The following is a 27,545-nucleotide window of genomic DNA, read 5'->3' as shown; positions in this document are numbered from 1 at the left end:
CAAATGTCTGGCACCAATGTACGAGGGTACGTCTGGCAACAATGTACGAGGGTACGTCTGGCAACAATGTGCGAGGGTACGTCTGGCAAAAATGTGCGAGGGTACGTCCGGCAACAATGTGCGAGGGTACGTCTGGCAACAATGTACGAGGGTACGTCCGGCAACAATGTGCGAGGGTACGTCTGGCAACAATGTACGAGGGTACGTCCGGCAACAATGTGCGAGGGTACGTCTGGCAACAATGTGCGAGGGTACGTCTGGCGCACAATGTGCGAGGGTACGTCTGGCAACAATGTGCGAGGGTACGTCTGGCAACAATGTACGAGGGTACGTCCGGCAACAATGTACGAAGGTACGTCTGGCAACACCGCGCCGCACCTTCTTGTTGAGCTTGAGCGGCTCGACGCCGTGGCGGCGCCGGTACTCGTTGTGCGCGCGCAGGCAGTCCGCGACGAAGTCCCCCTCCGAGCCCGGGGACTCCCCGTCCGCGCGCCCCTTGGGCCGGAACAGGCCTGCCAACTTGCCCTCAGGTTTCTGGGAAAAAAAAAACACTGAACAAAAACTGTACTCAGTAATATTACCTAATTTATACACTTGGGTTCATGAATCCAATACTAAGTTCTAAGGCCGAAACCAGTTAAATACGCAACGTAGAAGGGGGGGGGGGAGGGGCATTTTTCTGAAAAATTGTGCCACACGCTAAAAGGAAAAACATAATTACTAAAAGAAAGGTTGTTTATATAATAGTTTGTGAGGATTAGTAACTTTTTTTTTTTAATTACAGCCAATAGCTCACTTGTTTTCACCCCTCCCTTCACATTTCAAAATTTCGGAAGGAAGGCAGTTGCAGTTGCCCCTCATTCTCCCCTCCCTATCCCATATTTTTTTTGCTCTATGCTCCTGTTATTCGGATTCGAGTTTCCCCCCCCCCCCCAACACGACTCGCCCAGATGTCGGGGCAGGTAGCAAGGGGGTGTGTGGGAAGGGGAAGCCTTCTTTTCACAGATGAGAGAGCCAAAACCCGAAGTTCCACGAAGTTTATGTTTTTTTCCCGTATATGTAATGTAGCTATCCTAACCAAATCAACCGTCCACAATGTTTTAAAGTATTTATAATGTAGCTAACCTAACCTAATTGACCATTAGTATCCTTTTAACAACACCGCCATATTTATTTACAATGAACAAATAAAAACGAAGATGCACGATCGGGCGTTTGGCTCTCTCGTCTGTGAAAAGAAGGCTTCCCGTGTGGGAAGAACTGAACCTTTGAATATATATACTGTATAGAAGTCGCCAGCCCAGTTTAAAATTTCTAATACGGTTTTGAGGTAGTTGGTTAATTCACCGCCGCAATCGCCACCATCTCTAGGGCATCGACTTGTGGTGGTCCCTAGCTGACAAGTGTCGAACTCTTCAAACACCCCTTCCCCCTCCCGTTGAACGACCTTGAGCTGCAGTGAATGATGGGGTGGGGGGTGTGGGGGAATGACAGCGGGCGACAGTGCTGCGCTCTAACGTGTAAATAACAACCTAAGACGATACAGGGCGTTACGGCAGCGCCCCTGCAGCGGTGAAGTTCCCAAGCTGCTCGTCATGCGCTCCTGGAAAACGTAGAGTAAATCCTATCCACTCGCGACTTCTATACAGTATAGGTATATACTCAAAGGCTGAACTGACTGACCTGTCTCACCGGGATGCTCCGCTCGGGGGACAGACTGGGAGACCTGGTGTTCCTCGACGGGACGCCGTTCCTCGGTGTTCCTGCGCACAGACAGGTCACAGGTCACAGGTCACAGCAGCAGGGCAACAGTTTAAAATCTTAATCCGAAATAAAAAGTACTTTTCGGCCCTCAGCGAACTCTTAAATGCTTTCCGTAAGCATACCCCAGTCGGGTATCTTGAGTAGTTTTGAAATCGCGTTGTTTTCCCTGAAGCTCTGCGCACCGTATGTGTGTGCCCGGGTAGACTGAGCCCGGCGTGATTCCTATTTCAAGTAAAGATTTTATATTTACAGTAATTATAGATAAACTTGTAGACTTTTTCAATTGTTTAACTTTCACGAAATATGAGCGTATTTTTTGCATTATTAGCTGCCCAAGTTACATATTTTAAGGTTTTTCGGTTGTACAAATAAGGTGAATTTAATTTAATGCAGAACTGAAACTTTTTAGGTTTAACTGCAATGCCACTGGCTACTTCATGATATGGTTTGCATTTCTTATCACAAAAACTCATTTCATGTTTCTTGGCTGTCAATATCGTAAAAAATTTGAGAATTTTGAAATGCCAGGTAAAATTAATTAATATTGTCTGGACGAAATTCAAACCATTTCTTGAAGTATCCAGTGGTACTGCAGTTAAACCTAAAAATTTTCATTTTTTTTTCTCAGTAAATTCAATACTCCTTATTTGTACAACCCAAAAAACGTTTAAAAAATTTAACTTTGGCAGCTAATTACCCAAAAAAGTATGCGCTGTAAATATTTTTTTTTCCTTTCGTGGCAAGTTAAACAATTGAAATAGTCTTCAAGTTTATCTGAAATTACTGAAAAATATAAAATCTTGACCTGAAATGGGAGGCACCCCCTTAAGGCCTTCGCCTACCCGGACACACATACGGTGTACAGAGCTTCAAGAAAAACAACGCGATTTCAAAACTACTCAGGATATCATAAAGGGGTCTCCTTACTGAAAGCATTTAAGAGTTAGCTGAGGGCCGAAAAGTACTTTTTATTTCGGATTAAGTTTTTACATTGTATTTTTAGAAGAGTTAAAATGCCTAAAACGCGTGTTTTCAGAGTAATTTTTAGGCGTAAAAAAACCGGTACAGATTCTTGAAAGCACTTAAGGGACTTGCGGTACAGCTTTATCTTCGTTTCTCCGCCATGTAATGTTACGGTCACCGCTCATGTGCACGACGAGAAGACTGCGCGCCAGTCCAGAGGAGACACCGCGCTAGAAGCACCAGCGAGCGTCGCGCTTATCATCCCGCCTCGCCGACACAGATACACCCCTGACGAGGCGGGTATTTGACCTTCAAAAACTGACTGCGAAAGGCTTGTGCCACTGAAGTGGGTTAAATAATGCATGCATAAGGGTAATGCTGACATCGGAAACTAGCGCAACCATTTTTGTTACGTATACACCACAACTTGTATAACAAAGTTTTACTTGTCTGGTGACTGAAGTTTTCCTCAAATATTTTCTATCTAGGATTGGTTCTAAAATATTATTGGAAGTTTAACGTAACAAGTCGATCAGAATCGCCCGCCAACGAAGAATGGAAATAGCTTGCGTTTCCAACGGGTTAAATATCACGTGGCCTGTTTATGACTGATATTACACACTTAAAAATAAAATTAAAAATAAAACAAACATTATTTTATTACATACCTGTGGTCAGACTCATTGCCCAGGAAAAGGACTGTTAGAAAGCATAATAATCCCCCTTAAGAGGCCACTCCAGTGTTTCAGGGGCACTACGCAACCCGCGTTAACCTCATAAGATTCAATGTTATTTTCATTTTGCTTATAACTTATTAACTAATATAGATTTCGAAATGATGCTTGCTTGATATGTAAGACAACGATGCTCTTATCAAAGCCCCTTTCTCCAAAAATGTGCATAAATTATGGTTCAAACCTAGACAATACACTTATGCATATTAGTAAAGATTAGTATAAAACCATAATTTATACACGTTTTTGAAGAAAGGGGCTTGGGTAAGAGCATCGTTGTCTTACATATCAAGCAAGCATCATTTCGAAATCTATATTAGTTAATAAGTTATAAGCAAAATGAAAATAGCATTGAATGTTATGAGGTTGACGCGGGTTGCGTAGTGCCCCTGAAACACTGGAGTGGCCTCTTAAGATAGGGTTTCAGGGTACATCTGGCATTCGAACAACGCGGCCGACACAGATACGCCCCTGACGAGGCGCTGGCGGGCGCTGGGAGACTCACCGTTGAGGCTGACCTCGGCCAGGCTGGAGGTCAGGTCTTCAGGGAGGTTCCTCAGCACGTCTCTCTTCTCGGAGGTGGTGACCCGCTCGGTGCGGTTGCCCCTGAACGTCTCCACCGTCTCGCGGGTCACCGTCTCGAACTTCGGCTCCTGCGACAGCCACAATCCACCTTCCACCTTCAGGAACCTTCAGGCATCTGGAGACAATCTGCTACACCTTGTCGACGACCCCCAGGTTACCGCTCTCCCCCACACTTGATTAATGATAGCGTAGAGACATGCAAAATTCACGGATTCATTTCGCGATAGTCTGAAATGAAAACAATTGTGCGTTTATGCAACTTCTGCTATTGGTTCGCTGTTGGCCTGGAGGACTGTGGGCCAATTATAGACCCTCAGTCAAAAGCAATATCGAATCACGAGTCCCCCCAATTGAGACGCCTCACAAGTCAGTAGCCAATGAACAGGTGAAGTTTGCCTGAGTATGCACAGGATCTTGGAGTCTATCCTAAAGGTCATTGATTCCGCGAATTTTTCCAGTCCCTAATGATAGGTAGGGGCAGGCATTTTTCGAGAATAAATCTGAACGCCTATTAGACTGCAACAAGTTATACTCACACCAGCGGTTTCTTCCTTGTGATTGGCGGACATCTGCGAGGGAAGTCGTTGCCTTATTTGACCTGAGCCACTCAGGACGTGTTTGCTTCCGCAATGACTCACTGTGATTGGTGTTGAAACAATCGATACTGACCTGAAAGAAACTCCCCCAATCACGAGACTCAGACGATGCTGCAGTGTTTTGACTTTCAGCTAGTCCCTGAATCTTTTCGCGTAATATGCATGCCCCTAATGATAGGGACTGGAAAAATTCGCGGATTCAATGACCTCCAGGATAGACTCCACGATCCTGTGCATACTCGGGAAAACTTAACCTGTTCATTGGCTGCTGACTTGTGAGGCGTCTCAATTGGGGGGACTCGTGATTCGATATTGCTTTGACTGAGGGTCTATAATTGACCCACAGTCCTCCATATTAACAGTCAGTGAACCAATAGCAGAAGTTGCATAAAAGTATAATTATTTGCATTTTAGGTAATGAATCCTCGAATGTTTCCAGTCTCTAATTAATGATCTATCACGTTGTATGATCACATTCGGTAATAACGATGGGATTTATTTTTGATGTCATTTTTTCGCGTGTGTCATGTGATTTATGATCATGATTTACAATTTTCCTGACGATTTTCTCGCTTTGTTGTGTACTGGCTCAAGTAGCCTATCCGGCGTTGGCCGGGCTATGCGCATACGAGTTTCAAGTCTATAGCACTTGAAAAACGGGATTTTTTTTTAAAAAAAAGTCCCATTGATTGCACAATCTCGGTGCATCAAGGCTACGCATCAGCAAAACCGGGACACAAATCTTCATCTTCATTTTGTGGGAAGGCAGGTAACTCTCTGGGCAAGACGTGACGGACGCACCAAAAACGATAGCGCGATACAAATTCAAGGCAACGCCATCTATTGACGAAGTTATAAACGAAGGTGTTATTAGGGCATTTTAGTTCGCTAGCAGCAGCGAGCTTCACTAACCGGGTGGGTTTCGCCAAGGGAGAAGGATGGGAAGTCGCCAGACTTTACTATATGACCGTGTGGCGCATTATTTTGAACATGTCTGTTTGAAATGTTCCCCGAGTATCGACGAAAAATACCTTTGGCCAATGACTGGACGTGGCTGTCCACCTACAGGATATACCTGGTTTATCGTCTGCCATGTAGATCTTCCCTGAAAACACATGTCATGGCTAGAGACGTGCAAAATTCGCGGTTTCGATGGCCTTCAGGATAGACTGCACATACCCCTGTACACTCGGGCAAATAACGCAAGTTCATTGGCTGCCGACTTGTAAGTCGTCTCAGCTGGTTTGTCTGTGATTCGATCCTTCTTTGGTTGAGGGTTTATAACTGGTTGAGATTCGTCCAGATGAACAGTAAGCCAATTGCAAAATTATCTAAGAGATATATGTGTTTGAATTCTAGCCTATCACAGAATGAATCCGCGAATTTTGCAGGTCTCTAGTCATGGCATGAAAAGAACTCCCTTCACTTTTAAGAAGACTGTAGAAATCGTGAAATATTAGTATTTAGTTTTAGTTCCTGTAGTTCCTGTAGAGTAGAAACTGTGCAATTTTTTTGTATTGTACTTTATTGATTTATTTCGTTGCTTTTCTAGTATTTTAATTAAATTAACTTTTTCGTATTAATAAAGGATTGAAACGAGGGCTGATATCGTTTGAATCAGTCAGTTAATTAACAAGGGATTTTTGTGATGATTTTTGAAATTTTTTTCCGAATTTATAGCTTCATAATTAGAGAAATTCAAGATGGCGGCCAATATGGCTGGCAAGTTGGCGGACTCCACGGTAATAAATGACTCCTGCATTCCAGCGGTTAAAATTTAAACTACTTTTTCGGTAGTGCACTCTAGCAGACGAAAACAATAAGTCGGATCCAAGATGGCATCCTCCAGCAGGTGAAAAAAAAAGATAACTGTCATGATTTTCTACTGTTTGGCATAATATTTACCTTGGAATTAGTGGTAGCAGGGCAATCTGTGGGGTGACTTTTGTGGAAGAAGGATTCATCGCCATTTTTAATTTGTCCTCACCGGGTTCGAACCGAGGACTCCACGCCGTAAGTGCGTTGTTTAAATAAAATTGTATTAAGTAAATTTTTTATTCATTTTATTTTTTTCCTATTAAAATCGGTTAATAGTTACGGATTTACAGGATGGAGGCCGTAGCGAAAATTGCAACGTAATAGAATCCAATATGGTGGTCGTAACGATAAGCGCAACCGTGAAAACCAAGGTCATGATGGCGGAAGTTTTATTTTAAATTTTATTAATTAAATTTTTTATGAATTCTATAGTTTTTCCCCAACTTTATAGCATAAAAATTACGGATTTTCAAGATGACGGACATAACGAAAAGTGCAACGATTTTAGAATCCAAGATGGCAGGTGTGATGTACCTAAGCAATATTTTATTAAAATTTTATTGAAACTGTAACTAAGATTTTTTTATTATGTATTAATAAATTACATATTTACTCTCGCTGGAAATCGAACCGAGTAAGAAATCGATTAAGTAACTAAAAATATTAAGAAATAGATTGTTTTAATATTTTTGGGAATTTCCTTAGAATTGTTTTGGCGAAAAATCAAAGAATTACAAGTTTACGGTCAAGATCAAGTTCATGGCCTCGGCGGTTTAGGGCGACTTGTCTATGGGGAATTTAAGTTGTTTCAAAGGCAAAAGTCTTTTGAGTCATTCCTCCGAATTTAGAGTTTTTTGTAATTTTGTGGAATTAAATTTAATTTTCCTTCAAAACAAGAATTTTCCCCTCGAAATTAGGGAAATTTCTAAGAATTTTCAGTCATTTTTGAGGAATTTTGAGGAATTTTTATGGCCGCCGTTATGCCACAGGTCGGTCGTTGACCCGCTCCTATTACTGCGCCAGTATCTCCCAAATTATACTACTTAGTACGAACGTGTTTTTATCTACACTAAGTTTCCACCAACCTTACGAAATTCACGTATCTGTTCCAGATAGCACTATATTGAAACAGCAAATTCAGGCTTTTCCACTCAAAACCGTTCTCCTCGATTTGACTTTTTTTTTTTTCAGCATAACTTTTGCACAAATTTCTCAAGTATTATATGCTGCAGTACAAGTCGTCGCCTTCTTACAAAGCATTACTTAAATTCTTAAATGTTGGGATCGATTCTTGTAAAGAATAAAACTCGTGGCTTCTTGTCTACTTCAATTATTTTCCTGTGCCCGGTTTTCTTACCCGAGATTGTCAAAAATGTGTTAAAACTGGTTTGGCTCGTTTGTAAAGTCATTGGTGTATAGAACTTAGCTCATTCTTGGAAATTGCAACCAACTGTAATAATACTCTCAATACACATAATTTAATGCTTTTTTTTTAAATCTCTTAACATGATATACACTCTTTAACGAAGATAAATTTTCAAAACCAAACGATTAAATATTGTTATGGCATAAAAACAGCTGAAATCAATATGGCGTATTTCTCCTTTAAGACTAGTGTTTTTAAGTGGCGCCAGTCAGTGAACAGAAACAAAACCCCTTTTCCCGAAGTCTAACTTTAACAAAAAAAAGGACAGAACAATATAAGTGTGAAGAAGATCACGAGAATAATGGATTCATTGCACCATTAGATAGCTATGAAGAATGGAGATGATATGATGTTGGATGCTGGAAGAATTTTTCACAAAATATAACCAGACTGAAGAAGATAATAACAGAAGCAAAAGAAGAAGGATCATTCAAGAGAAGAAGGTCAAGAAGATATAGTCTGCATCAAGATATAAGCATACTGAAGCAAATAAGGTTATTGATAAAAAATACAATACCTATCCATTATGAATAACGTGAATAATAAAATGAATAATTCGAAGGTACTAATAACAGAGGAAACACCCCATCGTAAATGAAATGAAATAAAACGGAAAATATATAACCCTGGAGGGTTTCTTGGTGGTTATGGTCTCATAAGGCTACTTTCACACTATCCGTTTTTGACGTGACAACGTCTAATAAATCGATGAACGCCGGCTGCACGCACGAAAAAGTGTCCCGTTACGCACATTGTTCCGTTAATATCCTCAGGATGTAATCGAACCGTTCTAACAGACAGGTAATTCTAATTTTTAGATGATTACCTAGAGTATGAGCAATGTTATAAATTGCAATAAATTAACGGACTTTACAACTAATAGTTAACCTAAAAAAAGAATAGTTCTTTGTCATTTTAGATAACTGGATCTTAGAAAAAATTACAATGGATTCAGACTACTGAGTTCTGTGTTTATTTGTAAACAAGGTAAACATTCAGGCAGAAGAAAAAAGAAGGTTTTCACTCTAGACTCAACACGTTTTTAAATGTAATTTTCATATAATATGATGATTTTTGTTGATTTAAATTTGAAGTATGTTAACTCAGCGTTCTTCGTCAATTTTATATGAACATTTTTAACAGTGTAAGGACCTTCTCAATGTGATGGCCTTTAAGCACATTTGGTGTAACTCCACTTTTTGTTTTCTTTTTTAGTTAGCGACAGGATATTGTTAAGAAAAAAATCGTTCTGTTAACTGCACAAACGGTGTTGAGTTTTAGTTCACCTACCAACCGCACAACTAGCAGCACAAGTTTCTGCAGTCAATGGCTCCACCGTATAACAATTATAATAAAAACATAAATATCTCCAAACAAAGATAATGTGAGTTGTGTTTATAACTAGAAGCAATAAACTAATGGGTTATAATAGCCAACAATGATGTTGGATGAGTGGTCTAACTTGCCTTGCTGCTTTAATCATTTACACCAAAGGGTTACGATTATTTTCTTTGCCATACCTTTCTTTGTGTTTGTTGGGAAGGGGGGTTGAGAGAGTTGCAGAAACGCCGGTACTGTTGCTTGCTGCACGTCTAGCGACTAACCGTAAAGCGAAGAAGCCACCGTGACGAGAGACTAGCAGGATCAGCTCACCGTGAACAGGAGGATGTCTTTTGCAGCCCGAGCATAAACCCCGTGGGAATACAGTGCCGGTGTTCCGTGAAGCTGCCAGTCGCCGGTTCTGCTTGAGTGGAGTCCGGGAACGCCTGGGACCACCTGGGACCGCCTGAGACCGGCTGGGACCGGCTGGGACCACCTATGACTGCCTGGGACCAGCTGAGACCAGATGTAACTGGCTGGGACCACCTATGACTGCCTGGGATCGGCTGGGACCGGATGGGACCAGCTATGACTGCCTGGGACCAGCTGAGACCAGCTGAAACCGGCTGGGACCACCTATGAGTGCCTGGGACCAGCTGAGACCAAATGTAACCGACTGGGACCACCTATGACTGCCTGGGACCAGCTGAGACCAGATGTAACCGGCTGGGACCACCTATGACTGCCTGTGACCGGCTGGGACCACCTATGACTGCCTGGGACCAGCTGAGACCAGCTGGAAGGCGGCTGGGACCACCTATGACTGCCTGGGACCAGCTGAGACCAGATGTAACCGGCTGGGACCACCTATGACTGCCTGGGACCAGCTGAGACCAGATGTAACCGGCTGGGACCACCTATGACTGCCTGTGACCGGCTGGGACCACCTATGACTGCCTGGGACCAGCTGAGACCAGATGTAACCGGCTAGGACCACCTATGACTGCCTGGGACCAGCTGAGACCAGCTGGAAGGCGGCTGGGACCACCTATGACTGCCTGGGACCAGCTGAGACCAGCTGGAAGCGGCTGGGACCACCTATGACTGCCTGGGACCAGCTGAGACCAGCGGGAACCGGCTGGGACCACCTATGACTGCCTGGGACCAGCTGAGACCAGCTGGAACCGGCTGGGACCACCTATGACTGCCTGGGACCAGCTGAGACCAGCTGGAAGCGGCTGGGACCACCTATGACTGCCTGGGACCAGCTGAGACCAGCGGGAACCGGCTGGGACCACCTATGACAGTCTGGGACCAGCTGAGACCAGATGTAACCGCCTGGGACCGGCTGGGACACCCTCTGTGGCGAGAGAGCCGTCCATTGCGAGCTTCTCCGCCCGGCGACCTAAAACCAGTCCTCCGCCTGAAAAACTCCGCCTTCGTGGATCTTAATATTTTTTTTTTAAGTGAAATTTTTTTTTTACAGCCATTAGAGATGGCAGCAGCCAGCGCATTTCTACCATGTACTTTTTTGTTTTGTTTTATATAGTTGGTATAGAGCACTGCGTTAATTATAAACAGCAAAAATATGCATGTCATATTTTGGTCTGAGGCAAAGAACCCCTATGTTGACGTCACTCAAACTTGCTCTCCTGCAAATAACAATTTTGTGACCTGTCAGAAAATTGTCCACCACCGGTCCGGTGGTTTCCAAATTTTCGACGCTTGCACTTGTTGCAGTGCTTGAAAAAGCAGATGGAAACAATGCGTGATATGTTTTCGTATGCTTTCCAATACTTTATTACTGTAAACATTAGCGTACTTTCTCATACTTTTGCATAATCTATGTTTGCATACTTTCATATGTGTTGGGGATGCTGGCACTAGGTTCTGGGCGAGGAGCTGGAGCCAGTGACCGCCATATTGGATTACGACGTCATGGTGGCCATCTTGGATTGCGACATCATGGTGGCCATCTTGGATTGCGATGTATGACGGCCATCTTGGATTACGACATCATGGTGGCCATCTTGGATTGTGACGTCATGGCGGCCATCTTGTATTACGACGTCATGGTGGCCATCTTGGATTGCGACGTCATGGTGGCCATCTTGTATTATGACGTCGTGGTGGCCATCTTGGATTGCGACGTAATGGCGGCCATCTTGTATTACGACGTCATGGTGGCCATCTTGGATTGCGACATCATGGCGGCCATCTTTGATGACCTTGACAGGCGCCCCCATTATAAACTACCATATATTTTAGCTAAATTTTCCAATCCTTCTTATCTGTGAAGTTTTACTTCTAACGCCCGTGGCAGACGCAAAACATCCCCCCCCCCCCCCACACAACCTTTTTTTTTAGTGAAACTTATTAACAGCCGCGGTTGCGTAAGTCTGTTTCTAAAGTGGTGTAAATCGGTTTCTATTACGGGTGTAAAGTGTGCCTACTATCGCCATACACTGTGCATAAAGCACACCAAGTCCCTGTAGTTAGGATATTCTTTAACTATGTATGCTTGCAGCCGGTCCTGCAGTACCCATGCATAAGGCTTACTGAGCATGGTTAGTGCACAATTAATGGTTTATGGGTCACTGGGAGTAAAACGATGACTGATTGCAATGGGTTCCTTGTATACAGCACTTGATTGTAATGAGTGAGATCAGTCTACTCGACAGTGTAAGAATATATTGCCTTTCCATTTTAGTTTCCTTGAACGAGAATTAAACTTAGGAGCAAGACTCTAACTATGTAAGTATATTCTCGCTAAACGAATCAAATTTTGGTTCATTTCATTATTTATTTTATTTTAAATTTTATTAGCAGTTCTAATGACTAATTACTAAATAAGCATTCATTGAAAAAAATTTTGTCGACACTATTTTACAACTTTGTCCAAGACATAACCTACCAAAAATTGTGTTTTAATATATAATTAAGTCTGTAGTTTCGACAAAATCTTATTTTTAATGACAAAGTTAATATTTCTGTCACAAATAAACCACTTAGTGGATACTACAAATTATTTTTTGATAATATAAAATATTTTGTAGGGAATATAAAAACAAAATTATCTTTTGGTGACCAGAAAAAAACTAATTATTTACAGTATATTTTCTGTAAATTCTGTCTACATACATTCTACATGCTATAAGCCAATGTTTTTCAACCTGGGGGTCGTAAAGCCTTACACGAGGGGTCGCGGGCAAAAGAAAAAGGTAAATGTATGTAGGTCCTACTCTATAATTGATTTAAAAAACGTACAATTTCAGTGAGAAGGCTTTGCCTGTTTACTTTTTTTAATAATTTTTCGAAACGTAGTTCTATTTTTGAGACGCAAATAACTTAATCACTTTCTAATTTAAGCCTATTTCTCTTTTTAGTTATTATGTACACCATTGTACAGAACGTTGATTCACATAGGTAAGAAGGGGCGAATGTCAAACATAATTTTGAAGCGTCCCTTGCCAGTTCTGAATATTCTTGTTTTCTCTTCATCCAGAAGACGTCAATATATTGAGAAAGAAATTAAATTTTAAGCATGCTGTCAGCAGCTAAATCTATAAGATTTTCTTTCATCTTTGGTGTTAGATCCAAGAAAGGATTTAGTATCCATCTATGCCCATTGTCAGCTTCAGAGTCCAGTTCTGGAAAGTAGGTAAGTTAATAGTTTCTCTCTGTATCATGCAAGAAATGTGTGAAATTACTTCCAACGATTGGTCCATTGCCGTTTCTTCGACAATCTTCTGAACACAAGGGGAAGACTCGTATATATATATTTTTTGCAGTCGTTGACCACAAACCAAGTTTAGCGAGGAATACTTTGAATTTATCCTTAGCTTTTAGAATGTTTTCTTTTCTTCCTTGGAGGTTCGTGTTAAAAAATATTCAGGTGGCTAAAAAAGATCAGCAAGAAATGCTAATTTTAGGAGCCAAATCTAGGTCACGTAATTAATTTTCATATTCATATTTAGCATCTTGTAAAAACATCAACAATTCAGCTTTCAGTTCTATAACTATAGACAGGAAAAATTCGCGGATTCATTTCGCGAATATGCTAAAATGCAAATAATTATACTTTTATGCAAATTCTGCTATTGGTTCACTGTTAATATGGAGGACTGTAGGCCAATTATAGACCCTCAGTCAAAAGCAATATCGAATCACGAGTCCCCCAATTGAGACGCCTCACAAGTCAGTAGCCAATGAACAGGTGAAGTTTGCCCGAGTATGCACAGGATCGTGGAGTCTATCCTGGAGGTCACTGAATCCGCGAATTTTTCCAGTCCCTATCTATAACTCTTATCAATACCTTCCTTTGGATAGCCACCTGACCTCTGTATGATAAAGGAGATTTTGATGGAACGAACCCATGTCTTCAAAAATGATTCTGAACAGTCGAGTTTGCAAGGCTTTACCTTTAATAGAGTTCACAATTTTGGTCACCTCTTTAAACACGTAATTTAAATCGGAATTTAAAACCTTGGCTGCCAGAGCTTGTCAATGAAGAAAGCAGCGTGTTCACGAGACATTTGGCATTATTGATTTTAATTTCGCAACGAGTCCGTTTTTTTTGTCCCGTCGTAGCTTTAGCGCCATCGCTACAAATGGCGACACATTTTGTCCAATCAATCTCGTAGTTGCGATTGATTTCTAACATGTCGTACAAACAAACACAACATCTGGAGTGTTTGCAGGAAATGCTCTGCAAAATAAAATGACTTCTGTGACACTTTCGTCTGCTTCAAAAACGCAAAAATACCACAAACTGCGCACAATCTGAAACTACAGTAGATTCGTCAAACTGCAAAGCAAAATGTAGGATCTTCTTTAATTTCTCGACTATACTCGTTCTCGAATGTCACTGGCCATATAGTTTATTCTACGTACATTAGTATTGTCAGAAAGTGGTATGTTTGTTATATTGCTTGCCTCCTGCTTACCAAACATAATTTCAACCAATTCTAGGGCTGCTGGCAAAATCAATTTTCGGCAACTGTATGCTGCTTCCCTGCTTTAGCCACTCGATATGCAACTCTTTTGCTAGCTAACAATGCTTTTTCGTTGAAACTGGATACCTAATAAAAACAGACAAAAATTCAGCAAAATAAATAAATAATTGCAATAAAAAAATATTGTTTATGATCACCAAATAACAATACCATTTATTAAAAAATATTGGCGCGTAATTTTATATTTTAAGTGATGATTCGTTAAAGCATAATTTTTTAAAACCACGGAAATAATTGAATATTTAATAGTTGAACTATATTTTGTTTTATCATGCTTAATATTGCACGCATTTTATAATAGGAAGCTATTCAGGGAACGGTTTACAAATAACTTTACCGAATGGAGGTACTGTGACAACAAAAAGCATAAATGCCCAGTATTAATGTGAACATATTTATTTTTGTAGTGATACAGTTGTTTTCATGTAAATGTACAAAATTAAAAATATATGCAATTTTACATGAATATTTTATATTCCATTTACAAAAAAAATTACAGTGTATGAATAAAATTTTCCCTCGATATTCAGTCACTTCCCTAACATACACTAGACTTCATCCAAATTGTTTGGGTGTCACGGTGCAGAGAATCAGTTATACGAAAAGTCATGCAGACCTTGCCACTCATGCGACATAGATAGTCACGTTCTCTAAGCATAGTACGTGCCAACGAGATAAAATAACCACGTATTTTCAAATAATGTTTTTTTCTGTCGACCGCAACTCTTACACGATTTCTGGTGTTTTTTGTTTTTGTTCGTAAACCCACCCCTTCAAAAAAAATTTGGTTTGATTAGTTTTGCTAGCTGTTCCTTTTTGAAAGTCACGTCAGTCACGAATGCTTCCGATGGTTATTTCTGAGAAAATTTTGTTAGTGTTTTTGAAGTGAAAACTTCTTAAGCCGCGTTGAGCGATTTTTGGTAGGGGCAAAACTGATGGGTTCGCGTCACCGACATGCTAGTGAAGTGTTGCGCCAGACTGGCGAATCGCAGCGGCCTGTGTACATGTACACGCATATACACACTAATACGTTGTATATACTCGACTATATCATGTGCGTGTTGGAGTCTTTTTCGGATGGGTAAAATATTGTGAGTTCGCATCACCGACATGTCTGTAGTAGCAGTAAGTGAAGTTAATTTGACCACGTGAATACACGACCTAGGTCTGACATCACTGGTAAGTCATAGCTGGGTAGTGAATTTTTTTACGTAATTTTTTACATACCACTGACATCTGTTGTGACTAAAAAATGATGTAAGGATAAAAATGATATCATGCGGACATCGTGCTGATATAATACCAAAATCGTTTTCTTACGTACATTTGACGTAGAAATGATGTCATATTACACATTTAAAAACAAAGATTTAAGTTTTCACTTCTGTTGACAGTCCCCGTGGCTGGCTATTTTTGTTAACGTTCTCAGTTCGTGAGAAATCCAAGGACACGGAAATATGGATTCATACAGAGACACGAAGCAGTTGTGCATGTTGTATTCGTAACGTAAAAACTTTCCTTTCTTGAACATTGGTTGGTTATCTCGTTGCTTTGGCTTGCTTCTGACGATACTATGTTGTGAAATCAAAAAACTACATAATTTCGAAGCGAAACTTCTTCACGGCCGGCAGTGTAAGGCGATGGCATCAATCAGAGCATAACGAAAGCGTAACGCTCAGAGGGAAAAGAAAATTGCAACTATCAGTAACGGATAGCTTGATGGCATATTCGCATAATAGCACGCTCGCACGCATTCGCACTCGCATATCTTCACCCTCGCCTACTTGTGCACTCAAGTAACTGCGATCTCGCATACTTTCTCAGTCAAATATACTTGCTCGCCTTGTTATACATTCTCATACCTCCATGAGTGAAGTTTCACTTCTAAAGGCGCGTTGCAGCAAGTAGTTTGACAAAATATTAGTTTTTGGAAACTGGTTGCCAATAATTAGTCTGCAATACTACAAAAAAAATTGTATTTTTGTACAACACATGGCTATGATTATATTTGCATACATTAAATACGTTTTTTCGAGATATTAGTGGAGTATTTATATGAGACGTTTGCGCATAATTTTATATTTTAATTGATAGTTCATTTTAAGCATACTTATTTTTTTTCAAACCATGGAAAATATAATCTAATATTCAACAATTTGATTTTATTTCGTTTTATCATGAATATTATGTGCGTAGTTAATACTGGGAAGCTATTCAGGGAACGGTTTACAAAAATGCATAAATGCCCGGATGAGAATATGAACCCAGCAAAAGTAAAAACAATTTTTTGTAGTTATACATTCGTATTCATGTAATTGTAGAAATTAAAAATATATCTGCAATTTTTCATGAATATTTGAATATTTCTGTTACATATACAAATAAAAATTACAGTACATGTGTTTTATTTGTAATGTTTTATTTCTTAAAAGTGGAAAAGGGGTGAGAAATTATGTATGGATGCGCATAAACATTAAGACACGATATAATACTTTAAGGAAGATTAGCACCTGTAAACTTACTTCTTGTTATTTCAAGCCACATTTTGTGTACTCTGAAATTAGGCCATAACAATTTTAGAATTTGGATTTTCAAAATTTTGCTTTGTGAAAGCATAGTAGTACTTTATTTAATGCCTGAAGTTAAAAGTAAGTGGTTACTACAAATATTTTACCCTGTGACATAATTAGCATTTGTTAATCTAATCTAATTTTTGGAATGACTAACACTGTAATAATATCTGCTATTAGGTAACACAAACCATGTTATGTTATTTGCAGATATATTTATGTGTTAGCTCTGCTTTCACGAACGCAAGAAAATTTTCAATATTAAACGTTAGAAGATTATTAAATCATAAAAAACTGTTGAAATTAATATAACGTCTTTCTATGCATATCCTTTCCTCTTATAAGTAGGAGACACTGGGAAAGATTATACATGGTTTAAATACATTCCAGAGTCGTGAAATAGTTTTTTATCACCAGTAGGGCACAGTTTCGTCTCAGTGAATATAATTGTGTTATCAGGTTAGGTCCTGCCACAATCAACATAGTACCAACACGTGAAAAGTTGTAGATATAAGCACTTAACTCATCACAATACTAACACAGCGGCCTGGCTACAACGATTATAAATTTAACCCCATTCCTTTGTTTATTTTGGTTGTTTAAGACTTCGAAAAAATATTAATGATGCTGTAGTCGGTAATGTGTAATTGTAAGGAAAAAAAAAAGTATTGTTACGAGTATGATGTGTGTGAACAGGGTTCATAAGGGATAGACCAATTATGTTTTATTATGGGTTTATTAATTACTAATAGTTACATTTTCTGTTATTAAGGAAAACTTGCGTTAGTTTTCTCTGTGTGCTCCTGGTTATTCTTGGCTAGACATCTGCTGATGATCTCCGAGTGCTTCTGGTGATTTCTGAGAAATCAAAGGCAGGATAGGCTTCCTTGCCCTTCGGGCCCTCGGTCGCGATAGTCTATCACTAGAGACCCGGAAAATTCGCGGGTTCATTTTGTGTTATGCTAAAATTCAAATAATTATACCTTAGTGCTGCTTCTGTCATTGGTTCACTGTTAATCTGGAGGACTGAGGGCCAATTAGAGACCCTTACTCATAGAAGTGTTGAATCACAGGCCACCCAGTCGAGACGACTTACAAGTCAGCAGCCAATGAACAGTTGGCATTTGTCCAAGTGTATAGAGGATATTGGAGTCCATCATGGAGGTCATTGAACCCGCGAATTTTCCGGGTCTCTATCTATCACTCACAGGCAACAGGTTTCCTCCAGTGCACTCGCTGGTTTACTGTTGCCTACCCCAGAGGCTGCCGTGGTGCTAAGTACGCACCCCTGCAGGCTTGACCGCGCCAGACGCATGTCGCAAACTTGCTTCCCCCCCTCCCACCCAGGAGGGTGAAGAGAGCAATGGCAGTTAATACATTTTTATCAAATTAAGCGTATAGGTCCCACCTGACACGCATCACTTCCCTCAGTCAAATCATTCCCATTTGGTAGAGACCTGTAAAATTCGCGGATTCATTTCGCGATAGGATAGAGTCCAAATACTTTTGACATTATTTTGCTTCAGTGATTGGGCCACAGTTTATCTGAAGGACTCTGGGCCAACGACAAATCTTTAACAGAACAATTAGCGAATCACGGTCATTCCAGTCAACAGGTGTTACGAGTCGGTAACCAATCAGCAGACGTAATTTGCACGAGTGCATAGAGGATCATCGAGTCTATCCTTTAGGGATTAGAAATCGCGAATTTTACAGGTCTCTACCATTTGGTTAGCAGGGCTCACAAACACTTCGGCCGTGTGAGACTTTCAGCGTGGAGGGGCTGTAGTCTTTAATAAAAAAAAAATAAAAAAACTGGTAAGAATCTCAGTAAATAAATGCCCCCTGATGATGGCGACTGCAATGTCGACCGAAACGTCGGGTGAATTATTCGCCAAGGACACGGCTACAACCCAGAAGCCGAGCTACTCCATGCAATGGTCGTGAAAAGCCTGCGAACATTATTGAAGTAAAATATAGTTGAAATAAAATTAAATGCCTGCATCATGCAACGGGACTTGTACTCTGTGGTGGTTGGTTGGTCTCCCTGCTGCCACGTTCGCTTGTGGGGTCTCGTCGGAGGTTTTGGTCTGTCCAGAGCCGGGTCGTGACCTTTGCGAGTTAAACGTTCATGAAGGGTCGCCCGGAAGAATAAAACGACCCGGGCTCAGAAGCGCCGTGTGGGTGTGTGTGTGGCTAGACACGAGACAACGCGCGCAGGCCCTGGACTGGTGGCGCTGCGTAGTTTCCAACTTGCGAACTACTTGCAGGACAGACTCCGCATGGGACACGTGTTTCATCTGTAACGTTTTTTTTTTTTTGACGTGACAACGTCTAATAAATCGATGAACGCTGGCTGCACGCACGAAAAAGTTTCCCGTAACGCACATTGTCCCACCACGATGTGTCCCGTTACGCTCATTGTACGCTTGCGCCGCATCTCTCTTCCACTCGATTGGAACAACCATCGATTTGACTTTTCAATCATGTTTTCGTCGTTTGAATTAATATTAATATTATGTAATTTAACGATCGTCCACCGATTTTCAGCATAATCGGTACGGTTATTTCAAAGTTATGTTGAATTTTCAAAAAACGTTTTTTTTACGAACAATGGTGTTTTACAGTTACACATAATAATACAAATTACACCCGGTATCTTTTGCACAATGTTTTAAAAATTATTGTAACACATTATAAATAAGTTTGGTGTATTTGGGATGCGTATTTGTTATAAAATCGTATTATAAAAACGAAATAATATTATTCCCCTACGGTGCTGCCATCTACGGTGACGGACGCGAACCTAACAATTCGCTCTATCTAACCGCTTCCGCGGAAACCAGGCACTCGTTAATACATATTTTCCTTTGTTTATCGCGAGGGGCGTTATTATTAATGAATTATAAATAAAATTTCGTGCCCGGGGCCACAATTGCATATCATTTTGAGCACTGGAAGACATAAAAACGTAAAATATTCTCGACGAATTTTAATCTCGGCCCCAGCGCACCACGAACGTCAGAGTTGGAGATTAAAGCCGAAATTCTTTCTTAAACTTACTAATACTTATTTTATTAACTGCAAGGGCATTTTTTTAAATTCTACGTTTAATTTCACGACGAACAATCTTCGTCGTTAAATGTGTACTTGCGAAAAAGCGAAAAACATTCTCGACGATCTTGAATTTTCAGAGCAAACAGGTATAAAAGTTATAGTTAAAATAATCTCTTCGTTAAAGTAATAAACATATTTGAATTAAGGAGTGCAAATAAATGTAAATTTATCAATTAAATTGTAGATTTCATTTCACTCCTTCTTTGTATCCATACAAAATAGTGATAATTCAATAAAAATGATTCAATTTTATTAATAAAAGTATGCAATCATTTCATCAATGTTTTGTTATGACGTTCTCGCGTTAAACTATCGTCCGTAAACCGACTTTACAGGCAACCAATTTTTTATTTACGATATGAATTTTTTCAAATGTCAGGTTATTGATTTATTAGAGATAATGTTGATTATTTGTAGATTTAAGTTAATAATTTTCTATTCTTTCAAATGGAAAAAACTTCATATCTTCTAGTTTTAAAGTTATTATTGGTAGGGGCAAAACTTACGGGTTCGCGTCACCGACATGCTAGTGATATAATGATATAATACCGAAATCATTTTCTTGCTTATATTTGACGTAGAAATTATTTCATATTACTCATTTAAAAACCAAATTTTAAGTTTTCACTTCTGTCGACAGTCCCCATGACTGACTTTTAATTATTTTTTTTATATATATTTTGGAGCTCGCGCGTACACCCCTGGTTGCAGTTTCCGTCAGCTAGCTCGCGACAAAATGCAACGCTCCCCAGCAAACGCAGCTGCTGACGTCAGTGGATATGCAACGAGGCCAAAGTCTCAGGTCGGCGACCCTGCTCATTATCATGGGACCACAATGGTGCGAACCGCGCGCCACTATTCAAAACAAACCATTGTATACAAAACCTTTTTTTGACGTGAATAGGTCTTTAAAATTGCTTCCATAGTGGGAGGCAATTAAAAAAAACGAATGATAAAATCTGGGGGATACAGTTTGGTGTTGCAGCTACACATCTATCATATCCATCCGAAATTTAATTACACCAATGGATAGGTAAAGGATCAAAGAATTCGTCACGCCAAGTGAGGACTGTGACACATCGCGCGCGGTGAAGGGGGAAGCGCCGCCATTTTGAGGTCATTTTGAATGCGTTTCGAGATTTCCATTTAGTTTAACTTTTGACTCGGAGAAGCTACGACGTTCGTTTGGGTTTCAATCGTCAGCTCTCGTCAAAAACTATCGATTAAATGTATAAAACATTAGTGTAAAATAGTTACATTGAATATATATATATTTATATGGGTTTAAAATATAAAAAAATAGCGTATTTTATAGTTTGTATATAAAATATTACCTGTTACGTACACGTATTCACGTACAACACACGGCCGTGTTCATGACACAGCCAAACCCCAAGTTTTTTTTTTTGCCATTATATAGGCACCAAACGTACGACAGCATCAATATTTTTTTTTATTTTTTTTTAATGTGTGACATCCTAGCCCTTCGGTAAACGGCATTTGGTTGGAGTAATTTCGTGAATGGAACGGAAATCGCACGGAACGGAAATGTGTAACCACGGTGCTGCCATCTGTGGCGAATAGCGCGAACCGAAGTTCACAAAAAAAAACACAGGAAAACTTTGTGGTATTAACTGTTTAGTGAAATTTTAACAAGACGGGCAGTATTTTAATAAAATCCTTTTATCGAAAATCAAGTCCGAAGCCGGGGTTTTGGTTTTTTAATCAAGTCGTTATCTCTTTTAACGGAGCCGTTTGATTACACAGTTTAAACTTTCGCATCTGCAGATGGAGTGATTCGATAGTCGAAAGAGAATTCTAGCTGCGGGTGAATTCGCGCCAAAGAAATGTAGTTGAAAACACAATTTGCATTGTATTTAACTTTCTCGGCATCATTTTCAAGAATTCGTCGTTAAATTTCGTGTCCGGGGCCAGAGTGTATTTGCAACTTTAGAACGCGTGAATTTGCTCCCGTTACCGAGGTCAGATGTTATACATCTCTGACAAGTACTGAAAGACTCGATTATATATATATATTTATTTATTTATTAATATAACATTCGTTAAGAAATATCACTGCGCGTGAACACATTTCAAACTTTCAACGTACAAATTTAGTTTAAAAAATGCCTATAACAAGCACACTAATAATAATAATATTAGATAGAGACCTGCAAAATTCGCGGTTTCGGTGGCCTTCAGGATAGACTGCACATTCCCCTGTACACTCGGGAAAATAACGCAAGTTCATTGGCTGCCGACTTGTAAGTCGTCTCAGCTGGTTTGTCTTCTGTGATTCGATCCTTCTTTGGTTGAGGGTTTATAACTGGTTTAAATTCTCACAGATAAATAGTAAACCAATAGCAAAATTATCTAAGAGGTATATGTGTTTGAATTTTAGCCTATCACCGAATGAATCCGCCAATTTTGCAGGTCTCTAATAATAGATAATACTAGTGCACCAGTCTAACCATATTTTATTTGGTGGGCATGATAGATTCAGAGGCGTCGAGCAGTGTTCATGTAAGAAATGCATATGTAGCTACCCCGCACTGTAATTTTCACTTGTAAATGAATCCGAAATATTCGTGTATTACAATAACCACGAAAACTACTGTATCACTACAAAATAGTGTTCTCAGTTTTGTCTGGTTCGGATTCTCACCCGGACATATTTATACTTTGCGTTGTCCCAGGGCAGGGGTCGGCAACCTGCGGCTCGCGAGCCACACGCGGCTCTTTGGATGTGAAGCTGCGGCTCTTTAGTTCCGTACCAGAAATACTGCATCACCAGGTCATTTATACGGAAAATACTTTTTTTTATTACAAACCAGTAGTAAGTCTGGTTTTTTTTCCACGCTTGTTATATTTTACTAAACAAAATGTCATCAAGCAGTTAAATTATCCATTTAAAGCTATCCATCCACCCGAGTACTTACGGGCCCACCCAACAGATAGGCTTATATATGAATAAATTTTTCTTATGAATAAATAGATTAGTTTTTTATCAAAAAACTTTATTTATGCAAGTAGGTACTATTTATTGTAGGCAATAAAAAAATTTGTGGCTCTTTAAAAAACATTGAAATTTTGTAAATTTTAATTTTTGGCTCTTCCGACTCAAAAGGTTGCCGACCCCTGTCCCAGGGGAAGCCTAAGATGTACATCAAGTTCTGTCCCTGCCCGCGAACACGCCCGAATATTCACCTTCGGCCAACCTCGGGGTTTATTTATACATATGTGAAGCGCGCGGAATAATTTTTGTTGAAAGAAAAGGATGTTTTGTTGTCTGCGTGGTTGTGACGGTGTTGATTGTTCGGTGACAGCTGGTGATAGGCTGCAGCCACGCAGTTCCTCGGCGGGAGAGGTCAACTCCTTCACGCTCTGTCGCCGGAGCGCAGATCCGGAAACAAACTGTCCGTCAGCGCGCGTGCGCGCTCGTTCTCCTCTCTCTCTCTCTCTCTCTCTCTCTCTCTCTCTCTCCCTCCCTCCCTCCTGTCACCTGACTTCCGGCCCTTCTTTCCTCGTCCCCTATCCCTCCCCTGGCGCCTCTTCCCCGTCATCACGTGGTCACCATCCTGCAGGGGCCGAGAGGAACTCTGAGGGGGGGAACGCACCACAACGCCGAAATACACTAACGCCGAAAAATGTCATTGCAGGACTGCCACACAGGTTAGGTTAGACTGGGTTAGGTTAGGATAGGCTAGGTTATGTTAGGTTAGGTCAGGGGCGCAACAACAGGGGGGAAGGGTATTTTGCCGCCCCCCCCCCCTTCTGAAACCTTGAAGTGGGGGCAAACGGGGGCAAAGAATGTGCTGTGTAATCAATTTTTAGATAATAAAACTGCTTAAATAGCACCATTTTCCACCTTGAAATACAAATTTTCCCGGGGGAGGACCCCCGGACCACCCGCTTCAATAGGGGGATCGATGATTCTTTATAAAAAGGTATATTCCACCCCTTTGGAAATTTAGTTGTTGCGCCCCTGGGTTAGGTTATATTACGCTAGGTTAGGTTAGGTAAGGTTAGGTTTTGATTGTGGTATTTCGGCGTTAAGGTAGATACATTTAAGAAACACACACAAATTCATTCAGTTGTTATTTCGTCGTTGTGGTACACAGCAGTTTTCTAGCTGTCGGCGTTGTGGTCAATTTTGACATTCGGCGTTACGATGTTTCGGCGTTGTGGTAACGACCCGGAACCGAGGACTTTCAATGAATGTACGTGAGTTAACGGTGTTTTAATCCCGAAGTTAATATTGTTACGACCTATTGTTATGGAGAACTCACTACAGTTTTATTAATTACTAATATTTGACATTACTAATGAATAATTGTACTTAAATAACGTCCAATCACCGATCACTGGCACTTAAAAAAATGTTAGTTCGCAAGTCACTCAATGTCTGGTCAAGTTCCCGGAGTTCGCACTCCTCACTGGAGCCGGGCTCGACAGTGGTTCGCCCCTCACCGCGCGCCACTCTCCGAACTCGCTCGGAACTCCCCAGGAGGCCGGCGTCGCTGCCTAAGTACCTGTGGTGCCCTTCTCGAACCGACGAGAGCGGCTGTGACGAGTCGCGTCATCTGGGCCGACCCGACGCCCGAAACATCGAGAAAGGAGGTGTTGATTCGCGCCACTCCGCGCGGCGGCCTCTGTAAGCCCGGAATTCCCAGGCCGCTAAAGGTGATAATAGCCCGAGGTGGGACGGAGCTCTGGAGTGAAGAGGGGGAGGGGCGGTAGTGAGGACCCTTGTAATCAGGCCAGGCATGCGTGGACAGCGCGTGACGTCAGTGGCCGTGCAGGGCCGCCAGCCAGCTCCGAACCTGGCGCGCGTCGCAGTCCTGTCTGCGTTCGTAACAATATATACACACATACGTATGTGCGTATATTCCGGGGAAGGCTAGGGGAGGTCTGGACACCCCTGCAATGAAGAAACTTCCTCAATGACGGGGCCCACTTATGCTTGCACAAGTCACTGGCGGGACTTTGAAAGCGGTTGGATAAACATACAGGTAAAAACTATGTTCTATGGAAAACTTTTCGATATATTATCAGTGTTGTCTGCATGTGGCGTGCATTTAGGCCAGAATATGGGCAGTATACAACATACAAGCACCGATCCAGCAATGAATTGTGTCGGCAAAAAACCACGTTTTTTTTTTACACAACCCCTGAGAATCCTACGGATTGTCGCGCGCGCGCGAAAATGTTTCGTGGAAATATTTTTAAGACTCAGCGCAACTAAGCATACAGTGGCAATATTTAATTAATTAAAATGTGGCACCAGAATCACAGCTTTGCACTGCCGGAGCCATCGGACACTGAATTTCGTCTGAGTCGTACCTAATTCCGAAGAAAATAAGAGCGTCGGTTACAGAATTGAGTGGCGACTGTTTTATCTTCCATGCTTTGTGTTCAGAGTGTGTGCCTGTGTGCGTGCACTCTGCTGCGTTGCCAGTTCGTACCGTTGGGATCGTGGCGTGAATAATGACGTCACGGGTGGTAGCTCCTCACGTAAACAAGCTCGGAGGTGAATCCGCCGGTACGTCACACTGATGATTGCGCCTTGCTGTAGTACTCGAACTTTCCGCCTCTCACGTCAGCGATACACGTGATAATACCACGCATTATTCTTTTTTTTTTCCACTGGACCGAAAAAAAGGAGAGTTACAGGCGATTTGCCTAAAGGCGATTTGCCTAACGGCATTTTCCCTAACGAAGTTCTGCCTGACGGCGATTTTCCTAACGGCGTTTTACCTAACTCCGATTTGCCAAACGGCATTTTGCCTAACGGCGATTTGCCTAACGGCGTTTTGCCTAAAATGTTACCATGATGACAAAACCTCGTTTTGCCTAACAACGTTTTTCCTAACGGCGAATTTCCTAACGGCGTTTTGTCTAATGGCGAATTGCCTGACGGCGTAACGGCGTTTTGCTAAACGGCGTTTTGTCTAAAATTAGGCAAAACGCCTTTAGGCAAAACGACACATGCCCAAAAAAGGGGGATGTCTGTTAAGTCAGTTTACGGACGATAATTTTACGTGATAACGTTATAAGAAAACATTGATAAAAATTGTATACCTTTTTTAATTTTCAAATATTATTTACAGTTTTTTGCCACATTGAATTTAAATAGTTTGTTTAAATATAATCACGAACAATTACATAGATAAAAAGTCCGCCTTAACATTTTTGATATCATAGAAGATTTTTCTCGCACGGTGGTTGGCCGGTTCTTGCACGCTCGGTTCAGGCGGAATTGACAATTTTTCGTGCGTCAGCCGGCGTTCATCGATTTATAAAACGTTATCACGTCAAAAATTATTTACTTTTATAAAATACTTCCTCTGGAAACCAGTTTGCCAAGGAATATTTTGTAATACTACAAGTAAGATGTTGTAACTAGGGACTGGAAAAATTCGCGGATTAAATGATCTCCAGGATAGACTCCACGATCATGTGCATACTCGGGCAAACTTCAACTGTTCATTGGCTACTTACTGACTTGTGAGGCGTCTCAATTGGGGGACTCGTGATTCGATATTGCTTTGGCTGAGGGTTTATAACTGGCCCACTGTCCTCCATATTAACTGTGAACCAATAGCAGAACTTGCATAAAAGTATAATTATTTGCATTTTAGCATATCGCGAAATAAATCCGGAAATTGTTCCGGTCTCTACCCATCCCTAAAATGAATGACAAAATAATGAAATCACCAACTCGACGTGTGAAAACCGAGTCCTAACGTACTTCCTGTATTTTTGTTTTTACAGTGGACGCGTGGGCCAACGTGGGAAAAACAATCCGTCTCCAACTGTCAGCCTTCGGCCAGCAAGCAAACAGCTTTCTCCGAGCTGCACTCCGCTATTTGAAGAATGTGACAAGGCAGGCGGCTGCAAAAAAAATAATGGTTGGCGGTTCACTTGTTTCTTGTCGGGCCCGAGATAGAAAGTCAAGCAGAGTGAGTGTTTGTTCCAGAGTGTCCGATCGCCGTTTAAATAAACCCTCCGACAAAATCACTGCCCATAAATGCACGAAATCAACAATATATATTTTTTTTTCTTATGCGTGCACAATGCAGCAAGCCAAACATAATCGCGAGTCGGATGAACTACCTACATACACAATTCGCTACACTGTATTTTTTGTAAATGGTACAGGTAAATTAATGTAAAATTACAGGTATTTAGAAATTTCTAAATATTCATGAAACGATCTGGATCACTACGAAATTGTGTTCGCAGTAATACAGGGTTCGGATTCTTACCCGGGCATTTATGCTTTTCTTGTCATAGTATATACCTACAATTGTGAAAATTATTGGTAGACTAACTCCCTGATAACGTTTCAGCGTAACTGCGCACATAATAAACACAATAAAGTACAATTATCTTTGAATATATATACTGTATAGAAGTCGCCAGCCCAGGTTAAAATTTCTAATACGGGTTTTGAGGTAGTTGGTTAATTCAACGCCGCAATCGCCACCATTTCTAGGGCATCGACTTGTGGTGGTCCCTAGCGGACATGTGTCGAACTCTTCAAACACCCCTTCCCCCTCCCGTTGAACGACCTTGAGCTGCAGTGAATGACGCGTGCGGGGTGCGGGGAATGACAGCGGGCGACAGTGCTGCGC

At 41.0% G+C, this 27,545-nt stretch overlaps 1 protein-coding gene across 4 annotated transcripts in view; it reads right to left on the bottom strand.

The window, feature by feature from the left end:
- The window catches only part of LOC134541189 (uncharacterized), a 181,582-nt gene that overhangs the window by 30,144 nt on the left and 123,893 nt on the right, over window positions 1-27,545 (bottom strand). For all 4 annotated transcript variants that reach the window (XM_063384426.1, XM_063384428.1, XM_063384427.1 and 1 more), the window contains exons 3-5: window positions 3,967-4,114; window positions 1,684-1,763; window positions 379-534 (exon numbers count right to left, since the gene is read on the bottom strand). In XM_063384426.1, the coding sequence (XP_063240496.1) occupies window positions 379-534; window positions 1,684-1,763; window positions 3,967-4,114 (384 nt within the window). The remainder of the gene's footprint in view (window positions 1-378; window positions 535-1,683; window positions 1,764-3,966; window positions 4,115-27,545) is intronic.

Source organism: Bacillus rossius, chromosome 18 (assembly GCF_032445375.1).
Source record: "Bacillus rossius redtenbacheri isolate Brsri chromosome 18, Brsri_v3, whole genome shotgun sequence".
In the NCBI taxonomy this organism is placed as follows: Eukaryota; Metazoa; Arthropoda; class Insecta; order Phasmatodea; family Bacillidae; genus Bacillus; species Bacillus rossius.
This window is presented reverse-complemented; position numbering and strand designations above follow the sequence as displayed.